Raw genomic sequence first — 15714 nt, 5'->3', positions numbered from 1 at the left:
TTGGCACAATGCACTACGTATACTCACAGTAATACGGCATTTTATTATGCCCCCCACTAAGCTTACAAGAAATTATAATCTTCTATAATGTGTGACGTAACACGAATACCTATACATAGTACATCAGTGATAAGTATTAAGTATGTTATTATTATATTATGTATATTATTTTAGATATTTTTACGAACAAAATATACACAACAATAAAATACAATGAACATTTTATATTTTTATTTAATATTACTATAATTTGCCAAGGTGACAATTTTTTCTATTTATCAGTTTATCACCCATATAATATGTTATGTATATTGTATAATGTATAAAAATTAATAAAAATCTTTACAGTTTAATACTCAATGCTCAATGGTTATGATTTTATTTTCAGTTTTAAGGTAGCATTTCAGTAGGTACTTAATAGGTATGATAATAATTAACAATAACTTCTAAAAATGAACATTTCAGAAATATCAATACTATTTTTATTTATTAGGTACGTATTTATTATAGAGGTCTGCCTAGCTGTCGCTATATAGTAGAGATGATAGCCAAACACAGCTCACATCTTAACATTTTTACTATAAAATATTATAATAAGTAATATTCTCTTTCCTGCTTTTTATATTATTTTTCATTTTAATATATTATTGTATACGGTTCGTGATTTTATCGCTGGCCACCGCTGCTATAATTATATAATAGTCTAACCACTATTTTAATAAAATGATCCACAAATCATGAAGAATCCATCATATGCCACGGATAAAATATTAATGAGTTAAACTTAAATTATATTTAATAAAATAAAATAATAATAAGTAATAAAGTAATATACATACATTTAATACGACTTATTATTCCCCCATATAGATACTCGTTATAAATTATAATGACATCATAACTATGTTCTATATATGTAAACAATCGAATAACAAAATAACCTTTTATAATTTATGGTAACTACCTATACTAATTACTAATTCCTTAAATAGGTACTTTATAATTTAGGCCGGACATACATTGTTGTGTGGCGTTGTATAATACAGCAAGACGTGAAGTATAGCACAAGTTTATGTATATGCATTTAACATAACATGATACATTGTTAAAAAAAAAAGTAAATATTATAAATTATTAACACTGACTTTACTGAGTACACTGGCAGGCTGCAGGTATAAAAGATAGCGTGTGGCATCAATGTTATTCAAATGCAGTACCTATGTACTACGCTTTGTGTCTTAAACTGCATTATGTGTATATAGTTATAAAAATAGTATTGTAATAATGCTTTAACTAAATTAGATTAATAACATTTAAATTTAAATGTTTTTTATAATATTTTAGATTCTGAGCGTAGCGATGAATGTATTGATTTTAAATGATGTGTGTTTTTTTATTTAGTTTTTTGAGTCTTTGTACACAATAGGTTGTCAAAATAGTGCTTCGGTTTTCAAATTCAGTAGCTTTCCTGGTTGGAAAAAGAATCTAGTTGATGCATAGGGGAGATCAAATTTTGAAATTACCAATAGTTTTAAAAAACACCAGAAAAAACAAAAAAAAAAAAAATAAGAAACAACAGGACATTTTACACAAAATTAATTTTTGAAAAAAACGATTTTAGATATTGGTGTAACTTTAAAACAAATTACCGTACACACATGAAATTTTCACTGAATGTCTGAATGTTTATACTGCCATTTTCAATGCATGACAAAATTTTCAAAATATTTCAATTCTTTTTAAGTTATTTGTAGACATTTTAAAATTTCCGTTTTTTTTTTTTTTGGTTTTATATTCTAAAAAATATTAAAAATACATAAGCACGTTATTTTTTTTTTTTATCACCGTTTAAAGTTCAAATTTTGACAAAATTTATTCAATTTAAAATTTACAAATTATTTAATTTTTAAAAATTTATAAAACGTTTAACTTTAATAGCTAAAGAGATTGAAAATGTATAACAAGGTTTCAAGTAAGTATTTAATTCTGCGGCAAAAAATTTAAAAACTATTTAAACACAGTTTTTTTATAGTTAATTTAAGTTCAAATTTGGGCGAAATTACAAATTAAATAATCTAGAATAACAATTTTAGTTATAGTTGTAATTTAAAAATATTATTCGAGGGTACTTAAATTTCTAAAGTATACTTTATATTCTAATATTAATAGTTAATGTCGTTAACTATTTGACTTATATTAATATTTTATAATCAATTATATTATACCTACTATGAATGACTAAGTGAGTCGAGTTCATAAAGAATCTGATTGGATTAATTTAGAATTAATTTTATAGGTATCTTCATTTTTTTTTTTTTTTTTTTTTTAAATAATAACAATATAATTAATATAATATAACATATCCTTAATTAACAAATCGTATCCACTCAGAATCGTTTTTTCGTATACAATGATATAATGATATAATATCATTGAATTAAAATTAAATACCATCCATTACAGTAACTAATTTGTAACCTACTGTAATACAACAGAGCGACATCTACTTATTTACTTTTTTTTTGATTTAATATAAATTTAAAAAGTTGTGTTAATGTTTTGATTTAGTTATTTTTATAATGTTTAAAATTGAACTTCATCAGCATAATTTTATAAAAATGTTAGTATTTTAACTCAATGTTAGGTATATTGTTTAAATATTTTTAATTGGTTGAAACTTGAATTGGTAACATAACATGTTACTCTTTGCTGTTTGGATATGAATTATCCGTTAATTCTGTATAATCTGTATATATACGTGAGAAAACAGCAAATCGATCACTTAATTTTATAATAATAAATCACTTTATTTCAATAATAATATATAATTTTATACAAAATATAATATTTTTATGTCGCATTAATATTTATTATTTTATAACATTAATAATGTATCAGTACTCGGCTATTTTGGAGACGATTCTGATGAAGTAGGATATGATATTTTTACTGTTCACATACTCCGTTAATCATGATAATAATTTTCCATAATGAAATATTTTAACTTTTTTTGTTTTATATAGGTAATATTACTAAGGGCGCTTGGAAGGAAATTGTCTGATTTAATAACAATAAGATCGCAAATAGAGTAATATTATCAGGTTTGCGTAATACCTATTTAGGTATTCATAGTAGGTATAAACATTTGTGAACTAAAAAGTTGTTTTAATTATTATAATATATGTTACCTACATTAATATTTTGTATGATTACCTCTGAAGTTCTGAAGCTTTTTCCAATGTTTTAGATATAAAATGCTTCAAATATTCATTTTCATTCAAAGGGGCTATTATAGAGGCTATACCGATTTTAACATTATATTACTATAAATCCAATTGTTTTATTTTTAAAATAATCAATCCTAATTACCTTAGCCAAGCAGCCATATTTACTGAAACCTCGTTTTTCATTAATCTTATATGATGGGATTTTGTACATTTTATATGTTTTTAGTAACATTATGACGTAAATCACTCCGTGGTGACAATAAACTTAGGTATTTGCAATATTTTATTACATATTTTATTGTTATCAATAAGACCTAATTTCAACTTATTTTAATTACAAAAATCACTTGGGAAAACATTATTTAAAATATTAATTTATACTTTAAACATACATTCTAGTATAATACATTTCTTTCTTTGTTAATGACAAATCTGCAATACATAAAAAAGACACACGAAGGTGTAAGTATGCGACACCTTCGTCCACCCGTGAGTGCATCCTTGAAGGTACAATTGTACTGTTTATCATAATATACTTAAATACCTACCTATGGACGAGTACGACACATACAATTAATGTTTTCACTAATTTTTTATAGACACGTGGTAACTAAAATTATGAACTTTAGCTATAACGGTATACAGTTAGGTCGGAAATAGTGATTTATAAAAAACTGCATATGTTTTGCATCTGATTTATTTTAATAGTCACGCGTCACGCCACATTTTTTATGATGAATTATTCATTAGATAATATAATAAAAAAAATACATCCTCATGGTGTGTGCTCGATAAATTAAACATGTTTTACTTTTGTTCCGAGTTAATTGGAACCCTTGTATTATTTTTCGTTCTTGGTATTAATATTTTGTTTATATCATTTCCAATTAATTTTTTCAATACGATTTTTCAATATATATTATATTCAAGGTAAATGGTTTGAAATGTATGTACTTAAGTACTTTCATAATAATATATTATAAATTTATAAATATATAATTATTAATTATATATATTACATTATCGATTATATTGATATGTAGGTACCATTATAGTATAGCGACAAGTTAAAACACAGGGACCTAATTAAAAAAAATGTTATATACAATAAATACCCAGAAAACATTATAACATTTAAATATTATTTGTCAAATATTTGCTAGTTTTTTTTAAAAATTGTACATCATTTCTATAAAACTTTATTTACATTTGCAAATATCAACCAAATGTTTGATAAATGTCATTTGAACCAGATCATATTATTTAATAAAAAATTGAACACAAACTTTGGCCAAATATCAGTCAAAAATTGTACAATATTTTAAAATTAATTGCCCAGAAAACGTCCCAACATTTAAATATTATTTGTCAAATATTTACTAATTTTTACTACAGTATTCCTATAAAATTGTATTTACACCTGCAAACATCAATTAAATGTTTGACAAACTTCATTATATGACTCAAAAATTATGTTTTCAATTAAACACTAACTTTTGCCAAATATTTGTCAACAATTGTACCCTATTTACAAAATCATTGTTCATGATCAGTATTTATATATATTTGGAGTATATATATTAATATATTTTTCAAAAACCAAATGATAATAAGATTATAAATATTTATAGATTTCATAACAAACATAAGTAAAAGTGCTTTGGTATAGGATTTACAGAAATTTCTGTACTGAAGTATAATACTAAGCATTATTATGTCTTTTAGATCAATTGATTTTTAACTTTAATATGATTAATTTTATTAATATATCATTAGAATGATAGAGACATTTCATAAAAAAACATTATTTTTTAAATAAATAAAATAAATAAACAAACAAATTAAATATCATAAATAATAAAATATATTGTAAATTTATATATTTATGTAGGTATTAATATTAATATTATGCATAGTTCTGAATTAAAAATTAATAGCTTTACTTAATTTAATCATATAAATTTACTTTAATCAAAATACTATAGTGTACTACATGGAAAATATGTTTAATAATTAAATAATAAAAGTACCACAGGATAGGTTATATTATAATTATAGGATAGGTTAACGACAAGTTAAAACACAGGGACCTAATTAAAAAAAAATGTTATATGCAATAAATATACATACAGCCCATTATATAGGTAATGTACATACAGTTAATAAAATGAATAGTGTTAGTATTAGGTATTCGAAAAATTTGTTGTAAACAAATCTTTAATTTACAGCAAACAAAATTTGTTTAACAAATTATAGGTTCTTAATGTTCTTATAGTTCAATGCTAATGCAAGTTTTACTAAATAAACATCTACTTGATTTTTAAAAAGTATAGAACACTAAAACCTAATCGGTATTTTATGTCTGTTCTTTTGTGTTCGTCAAATTGGTCTGATTCCATTGTTCAGTATTCAAATATAGGTTATACACATTATTTAAATATGTATTTATTTTTATAATAAATATGATAGTATTTTAAAACATGAAATGTAAATTACTTGCATTCATTTATATATTTGATTTTTAGGTAACACTAAAATATATATTTTTTTATATTTAGGTACACAAAACATAATTTTAAGTAGGCACCTACATTATTGAAGACAATACAGACCATATAGCAATATACAAATAGCTATAGGTAAATACCAAAATATTAATAATTAGTAATAAAGTTAGTTATTCATCTTTATTTTTTATGGATAAAATACATTAATATTATCTAAGTAATATAATTATAATTAATAAGTCTATCAATATTATATTCCTGCTGCATGGTAAACAGTTATATGTGTGTAGTCCATCACGTGTATAGGTACTTAGGTAAATAATATACCATCTATGCACCCATATATTTAATGTACTAATGTAGAATAACCTGAATAACTGAATAAACCACATATTTATTATCTATTCTTACATCATAAATATCAGCATACTATAAAATACTTAAATACCTTCAACTTACAAGTGCTCTGATAACTTACACATTTTACTATTATTAATTAGTATTTATTATTAATTGTTTTAAGCACCTATCAATCTACCATACATTATTTTAAAAACTATAGAATCATATTTTCCTCAAAAGTTCTGCGTACCTATATAGATAGGTTAGGTTTAGGTACCTACCTTAATTAATCAATCAATAATCAATGTACGATGTAGGTATGCAAGTACAACCATTAACCACTATATTATGAACTTATTTTATTAATTATAATTTATTATTAAATCCAAATTGTAATTTATCTTAGGAAGCTTAATACCCAACTACTCGATAGTAATTAGTAGGGTTCGGATTTGAAGGCAAATGCCTTTCTTTTAATTATTATAATAGAAAAATAATTTTTATACAAAAATGTGTTTCATTTAATTTCTTAGACGATGGATGCATTTTTTTTTGCCTTTTTACTTATAAATGCCTTTTTGCCTTTTTTTCACTTTTGGACTTATAAATGCCTATTTTGTGTTTAATTTTTTCAGTTGATTTTATATTTTATACACAGCTTGCGTATTATCGCTAAAATATTTTAACCCCTAACAGAAGACAGCCTATCAAAATACATGGTAGTCAGTTTTTTTTTAATACCAACTAGTTTATTTTGCATGCAGTTTTAATTTTTAATTTGTATTTTACTCAAAATGTGTGCAATAGAAAGTGTTTAAAAAATGTTCACTTTTTTATTTTGTAGTTTATTTATGAATTGCCTTTTTATATAAATTAAATGCCTTTTTTTACATTCTAAATGCTTTTTTTATTGATTATATTGCCTTCAAATCCGAACCCTAATTAGTAATTATAGTCAGGGGTGTTCCCATAGGGTATACTCGTGTCTCGTACTACAGGTATACGCCGTATACTCTCAAGATATTTTTTCAATATTATGGGTATACTGCGTATGCTATCAATCATAATAAATCAATATTATACCATTATTATACAATATTTGTAAAGATTGACGAAATATACGTAATATTATGGGAATGTATAAAAAATTTGGTTAACATTTTTTTCCATATTATTGACCATGCTCTTTACTGGCTTTACTTCTATATAAACCATAAGAAAAATATTTTTACTGTATTAAATGTTTATATTTGATGATAATATAGTATACTCTCAAAAACATTAATGGGAACACTTCTGATTATAGTATAGGTATATATTATAGTGTAGGTATATAGTATATCTACTTTACTAATTCCCTGGATATAGTGGCGACTAACTTCTGAGCCTAAATAATATACATAATAACGTGCATAGATGAAGTTTAGCTGATAAATGATAAAAGAATAGACGTATGTTCTTTAATAATTTTATTATTCAAGAAATTGTTTTCTATTTTCGCCCCTAGTTAAGCTAACGAAAATATCCAATCGGCAGGCCTTAGTAACCGTGGTTATATACATATTAATATATTATCTACCTATATTTTAATTATTATTATTACATAGATTATTATACTCACCTGAATGACGTTTTATAACATTTATGTATAGGTACTTATTGTGTATAGGTTAGGTATCTTATATATACATATACGTCCATACACCACATCCCTGAGCTCACAACCACCATCGTTTGAAATTGACCACGATACAAGACATTAATTTACAAATTACATTTATACATCTTATTAACTATATCGGTGTCTGGTTTCTAAGGTTGGGTTAATCTACAACACAAGTTGACAGTTAAACAGACATTTTATCAAATCACTGCAGATAGAAGATGACATATACATTATAAATGTTAAGCCCAAAAATATAGTTTACGTGCACCACTGATTTGAATTACGTATTTACCAGTAATTATATGATAAATGTATTATTGTATTATACTAGGTATTAGGTATGTATATAAATACAATAAAATTTTTTTCATACCAGAAAAAAAAATCGTCAACACAAAATTACAAAAACAATTTTTGCGTATAATATAATTGGTGAAAACAATCACGTCTTGTTAGTAGCTGGTAATATAGCCATTATTAAAAATTAAAATACGATTTTCTTCGGGACTGGTAAGTCGTATCTGATAAATATAGCATAAATGCACGTGTTTAATGTATTTCGAGAACGAAAACAAAATATTTTGATGCGTGTCCACGACTCGAACGAGCAATTTTTAAATAAATAATAACAGTAGTCTTAATTGTAATGTTGTTTATGAAATCAGAAATAGCAATACACAAATATAAATACTAAATATATATTTATAAGCAGCTAAGTAAGTTAATATATGTATAATTATTTTATTTACTAAACGGTTTAGAAATTATATAATATATAACAATTAATTTTACCCATAGGTATAAGGTATATAATATGATCATATAAATCGTAAAATATACATAATACGAACTATGATTTAATACGGCTAAAGAAATACTTCTTTACACGCATCAACGTTTTTGATTAAATCTTTACTCATTAAGTATGATTGAAAATCATAAAAATCAAATTTCAGTGTTTTGGATTTAAAACATTTACTTTACATTATAGGTACCAAACATCTAAACCTCTAAATTTATAAGTTACAACCGATAAAACAACTGATACAGTGATACCTAATAAATATATAATGTACACGTAGGTATGTTGTGTGTTTCAGATGTTTCAAGGTTTCAACTTAAATATTAGTACCTACCTACCTAACTAATACAATAAATCGCAGTCGGAAGATTTTAGATTTAAATTGGAATTTTTTATGAAGATAGAGAATACTAAATGCGCAATAATCCTGTTTTTGTTTAAATGGCAGCACATACTTTATTATTGTTATCAATTATCATTATATTTAATAAGATCATCAAAGATGTTTGAAAAAATTAGGCTTATTTGAATTTGGTGAGAACAATATTCAAGCAAACACATATAAATTGTATTTCTTATAGGTATTTCTTATAGTACCGTTTCCTAAAATTGGAAATGAATATTAGAACCCACGACTGTAGCGCTATTCAGTTTAAAATAAACGTCATTGACTATAGGTCTGTGTGTCTGAATGTCTGATAGCACTGTTCCAATATAAAGGTACAACGAAGAAGACTTGAAATAATAATATTAAACTCGAGTTTTCAAGTAGGAAACACTTTTATAAAATTAAAACAATTAACAAATCCATATTGCCTAGCCCGTACTACGGTCGCCATTTCACACTTACCTATTGCAATCGTCGTACCCTATCCGATTCTAATAATATGATTTCTAATCTATAGTTCTATACCTGTCCTATATAATTCTAACCGAGAATCACTCAGCGATGACGGGACTGCCCGCGCCCGTATGTCCGGCGACGTTATATAGGAAATATTTATGCTACTTCAGCATATATCTATAGCTTCACTGACCTATGTTAATAAATAATAATTTACAATTCAAATTACATATATATAATAATATTATTTTGACGACTGTCTACAATATACGACACATGTCGGACATGTGTACACGAGAAAGGTATAAATTGACCCAAAATGTGAATTTTAATATCTTTTTCGAAAACTTAAATTTTTGATCAAGATCATCTGACTGAAATATTTTGTGTTAGGTATTTAAGTGGAACACATACTGCATGTATTCAGTATATGAGACATTATAGTGCTTGAAGTTAGTTTTCCAAAAATTTCAAAATAGAAATATTATAATATAATATATTTTATATTATAAAATTATGTCTTATACACACATACCTACACAATATAGATATCCACCTAAGTACTAAAGGCTAATACCAACTATAAATTATAATCATTAATCATACTTCAATCCATATAATTATAAACCGGTGGTCTACATAATATGTGGTAAATTATAATAAGGTCGAAGACCTTTCTCGACATCGGAGTTGGCCGAGTACTGTCTTATTCTGTACACAAGTGTCCGTATTGTAAGTACAAATAGTAAGTATAAATAAATACGAATACATTAATTATCACTATAAGAGTTTTATAACACACGAATAAAAGTAAAACTGCATAATAAACGGTGACTTATTTATGATATTTAAACATTTGCCAGTTTACCTTATATTTATCAAAAATCGAAATATGACAAAATCATATTTCAATACCCTTATTACATTTGCACCAACCTAATACCTTATGGCTTATAATATATAATCATAATTAGTAGGTTACCGTCGTAACCGAATAAATATATAGGAGAGTTTAATGTTAAAAAACAAATTTGGATGGTACTTCCAAATTTCCAAGATTTAAAATTATAAACTATAACATTATGCATATCGAAAGCAGGGTAATAAAATAGCCAATAGAAAAGTATATCAGTAACATAATATCATGACACACATATGAGTATAATAAGTATAGCATGTTCCACAATGCAGAGAAAAATATTTATTTTGGACTGGGGCTATTCTATCATGGTATAATAATCATTTGTTACAATGTTACTCGTAACATTTAGAAGTTCTAAAAAAAGTAACTTTGAACTATAAACTTAATTTACATTTTAGATTTTGAGCAAAGCGATGAATATATTGATTTTAGTATATGTGGTTTTTGTGTGTCATCGTCTGTTTTAGGTCATTAAATATGCTTCGATTTTCTTCAACAGCATCTTTTTTGCTATGCAAATCAATCTATTTCATATTTTTAGGAAATCAAACGTAAGAAATTCTGAAGAGTATTTCGGTCCGGTAATAAGCAGTGCGGAGGCCTTTGTATATGTGTTAAATGGTGATAAAACTAATATAATATTATAGGGGCCTGTTTAAAAATCATTTCCCGGGCCGTTTGTTTGAGCTAGTCCAACCCTGGGTGTTAACAATAGCGATATACCTAATAGTTGTATTTAGAATGCAATTTATAAATAGCGGATTACTATTAGATGATTGGAATGATGTCAACTATGGTCTGTGACATTACTTTAAACAATTTAAGCTGAGGACTGACGACAAAATATTGTCGGATCAAATTATTAGCTTTCAAATAATCGATATAGAAAGGAACCTATAACTTGAACACAATTAATATAAAATATCCTAGACTGATCAACCATCTCTGCTTAGGATCGTTTTACGCATACAATGATATTCTATCATTGACCTAACTGTTGATGGCCAGAAAATGGATTATTTATGGCCTTGTGGGTCACTGATATTTTGATTATATTTTTAAGCCCAAAATGATCTTAATCCAGGCTTGAGAATTATCTGTTGATTTTAGAAGTTCACCAATTGATAATTTTTCAAGATCTTAAGCAGAATATATATGTAAAAAAAATGTATATGTATATGTATATGTTAAAAAAATGTACTTATAAGTTTGATAATAGATCAATTAATTTATTTAAGTTAATATTTATTAAAGCTAATAATATAAAATTGCTTATGTCAAAGTTGCATTTTTTTTTTTTAACTTAGTAAATTTGTATTCAGTAGTTTAAATTTTGTATATATCAATATATCGTAGCTTATTAATAGAATGAGTTGACCTAAAATCAAACTTAAAGATAAAAACATTATCTATGATATCTAATGGGATTTTTTAATACATTAATTTTATGCGAGAAATGAGCATTTATACTTTTAGTATTTTATATTATCATAACTTGACTAAATTTAAAATATTATGGAAATACTAAGAGATGAAAACCCAGACAGTGTTTAAATACTTAAACAATGGGTTAATTATATTTATTATTAATGGTTACTGCTAAAAATTGGTCATAAATTTACTATATGGCACATTCATAGACAAAGACAACACATGTGGAAGAGGCATCTTCTTAAGTATTTAAAAAAATAAATGTTATATAACCTAATTATTAATACATTAAAAAATTTAAGCTATCACCAAACAATTTGTACAATAGGTATATCATATTTAAACTTTATAATAAATTATAAAATAATAAAGAATTATTACAAAAGAATGTGTTGTCTATTCATTACTAAAAAATATAAGATATTATATTCATCTATAACCACATCAGTAATTATGAAGAATTAAAATTAAATCACATAATAATTGGATAACAAATTTAGTATTTTTTGTATAAATTAAATGAACAGTTTAGCAATTGTAATCAAGACAAAAAAAAAAAAATCAATAATTTAAAATAATTTAATTGTATTCTAATAAAATACTATAAAGATGATAATAATGTATAACCACATAAACTTGAGGAGTACTTTAATCTGGTTTAAATTGTTGAACTGATAGAATACATAATTATGTTATCTATAAAATAAAACAAAATAAAATATAAAATATTATTTCATTAAAATAATAAATAAAGTATTCTAATTATATACTAAATTACATTTTTGTAGTGATAATAGTTAGGTACAACAATTAGTTATTACTCATACAAATGATTCTCAACTGTTTTTAATTAAGTGAAAAAATATATAAGAACCTTTAAAATCAAAAATATCAATTTTAATATTATAAATAATCAATACTGATATAAGTCCAAACACTTTATGAGGTATAATTCTAATGAGTAATGAATAATCATTAGAGTTCGGATGTTTATGCACTTAAAACTACTGTAATATGCATGCATTTATGCACTAAAAAATTATAAAATATGCGCTAAAAATGATAAAATATGCATTTTATTGTAGTTACTATCTATAAAGGTTATATAGATACACAAATTGTGGAATTAATTGTATAATTTGAAATTAAAATATTTTTTTTAAATTAATTGAAATATGAATTTTTATTTTTAAAATCTCAAAGTATGCAATTAAAATACAAAACCATTAAATATGCAAAATAAAAATAGTATTATTTGATTCAAAGTTTTGTATATTTCTAACATTTTTCAATTGTAAATCTAATTATCAAAAATTTAAGACAGCTATTTGAATATTACAAGTCATTAACCTTTAACCAAAATGTTTCATGTACGATATAATACAAACATTGAGTAATAATATTATAATAAATGTCATATAAATAAAATTTTTGTTTGCACTTATATGTAGTTAAGTATTTTGATATATATCCAGGATTTTGGATCATGGGAAACATTGTTTTTTTCTGCGATAGTGAAATACAAAATTTTTCATAAGTTTTTTTGATAAAACATTACATCAAAATCACAAATTATTTTGTAATTGAAAATTCATTCATTAAGTTTTAATACCAGACTTGAAAATTCTTACAGCAGTTTAAAATTATCTAATAAAACACAGGAAGAATTATTTTTAGACATACGAAGTTCAAATGTTGACAACATAAGATATTATTTAAATGAGAAATAATGGTAATTTCTTTTACTTATTAATTATTACCCAAACCATTATTATTTTGTTGATAATTAATTGAATATTAACAGTATGAATAATTTGCAATTTAACTTTTTATTTTAATTGATGTGTTTGACTATTAGAAGTTTACAAATCTGATATTGTTGAAAATATCATGATAAGACTTAACTAAGTAGGGAAATAAATTAGTAAAGACCAGTTTTTACATACATTTCTTAAGTGTCTGTAGACTTATGAGTTATGAGAGTAGAACATGTGAACAATTTGTTAAATTGTTAAATTATATTAAAATGTTTTGTATATTTGAGAATTTATAGAAACTTAATTGGCATATTTTGGAATATTTTGTAAATAGTGAGGATACAATATTAATTTCAATATTCTATCATAAGTTGCCGTGACACTCACTAAAAAACATAGTGTTAACAAGTTGTAGATGTTTTAAGAAAATATAAATCCGGTCTATAGCTATGAGAAATAAATTAAACAAAAATTGACTTACCACATTAAATTGATCATAAAACTTGGTGAATTCTCAAGTAGAAATACGTTTAACTGTAACATAATTTAAAAAATAAGAAAAATATTTATACAAAGCTAAATAGTTAATGAACTATTTATCTTAATATATCAGATATTTGAGTAACTAATGACATCTTAATAGATAGAATTTAATGCTTACTGAACATAAAGAGATCCAGTTTTGTAATTTGATTGTTTAAGAGCATCTTTTAATTTTTCTTTCTGATGTAATAATACACCAGGTGAACTTGACGTATTAGTACCGTACATACTATTGAGTACATAATTAAATCCTTTTACTGCTTTAGCACTGTTAACTTTAAATCGTTGCATTCCAAATGCTTGAATTGCTTTAGACATTCCATATACGTTTGATTCAATCCATACGGATCGCTCTGCAACTGTGGTATTTGGATTTTCTTCATTTACTTTATAAATAACTTTTTCTGTCACACCCTAAAAAATAAAGATGATAAAAATTAATAATTTTTACTTTTTTCAACTTACAAGTATTAAATGTAAATATATTTATTTGAATAAATAGAAGATATTATATGAAAAAAGATCGAGGAATGAACAAATCATAAATTATTTAGGTATTCATAATTAATTTAAAAATGTATTTTCATATTGAATTAATACTAAAATTTAAAAAAAAATAGTTAAAATTATTTAAAGAAAAATGAATAACATTATTATTAAAAAGTTAGTAGACGTTAAACTACAAATAACCTTGAACAAAATAAAATTGTTAATTCATTAACAGAAAATATTATAATTATGAATAAATTGTTGGTAATTTAATAAAATGTTCAAGGCCTTTATAAAATAGGTTTAAAAAATCAGAAACATACCATAACACTGGCATATCCAACATTCCTTGTATACGTCACCAATGTTTTTTCTGAAGGATCTAAAATTGATTCTTCGACTATTTTTACATCTTTACTTTGTATAAAACGTTCACCCCATTTAGGCAACTTGTTAGTTTTTGAGAATAACCTAATAGAATGCAATTTATTTTCTATCACCTCTCTATGTAAAACATCTTCAGATAATACATGCTTGCTGAAAAAATATATATTTATTATTTAATATCTAGGTAATAATTAATTTTTGTATTTAACTAAAATGTTACCTTTCTGGATTTGGATAACGATGCCAAAAACCATGAACAACTTGATCCCATTTAAATGGGAATAAACTTTTATTTTCAAAAAATTTTACCATTATTATAATACGTATAGAAATGAGTTAAACTTTATCTTTAAAAAAAATTCTAATTCAAACACTCGGCTAGTTCAATTATTACTATACTTATTATTATACTATATCGTATATGCATTTAACGACAAAACTTGTTTCCAGTGTCATTTCAATATTTCAACAAAATAATAGGTAATATGTACTATGTACGAAGTGAATGTGACTTAATAGTATGTAATTTTTAGGCAGTAGGGCATGGGTACAGCATAATATTATTATTATACTATTTAATATTTACTTACACAAGGAGATAACATAGTATGATAACAAGTCGGTAATATAATGATAATAAAATTGTAGAACCAAGGTGAAATGATCAATAAATGAATGATACAATAAACAACCTAAATAAAATATTATATTTTTTACTGATATTTTATTATAAATAATAATATATTGATATTAATTAAATATTTTTAAATTCGTTACTCGTTAATAAACAGTAGTTA

The 15714-nt window shown here is 24.2% G+C and overlaps 1 protein-coding gene across 1 annotated transcript; it reads right to left on the bottom strand.

Moving 5' to 3' along the window:
- Window positions 1–12306: 12306 nt before the first annotated feature.
- On the bottom strand, window positions 12307–15470 carry prel (preli-like). Its single transcript, XM_015508420.2, has 5 exons — window positions 15138–15470; window positions 14854–15067; window positions 14160–14455; window positions 13980–14032; window positions 12307–12437 (listed from the first exon to the last, which is right to left on the bottom strand). The coding sequence occupies exons 1-4, from the start codon at window positions 15227–15229 to the stop codon at window positions 14029–14031; spliced, it is 606 nt and encodes a 201-aa protein (XP_015363906.2). The 5' UTR covers window positions 15230–15470; the 3' UTR covers window positions 12307–12437; window positions 13980–14028.
- Window positions 15471–15714: the final 244 nt, after the last annotated feature.

Source organism: Diuraphis noxia, unplaced genomic scaffold (assembly GCF_037042655.1).
Source record: "Diuraphis noxia isolate RWA-SAM2 unplaced genomic scaffold, SU_Dnox_SAM2 contig0002, whole genome shotgun sequence".
NCBI classification, from domain to species: Eukaryota; Metazoa; Arthropoda; class Insecta; order Hemiptera; family Aphididae; genus Diuraphis; species Diuraphis noxia.
Note: the sequence above shows the minus strand (reverse complement) of the source record. Positions and strands in the feature narration are given on the sequence as shown.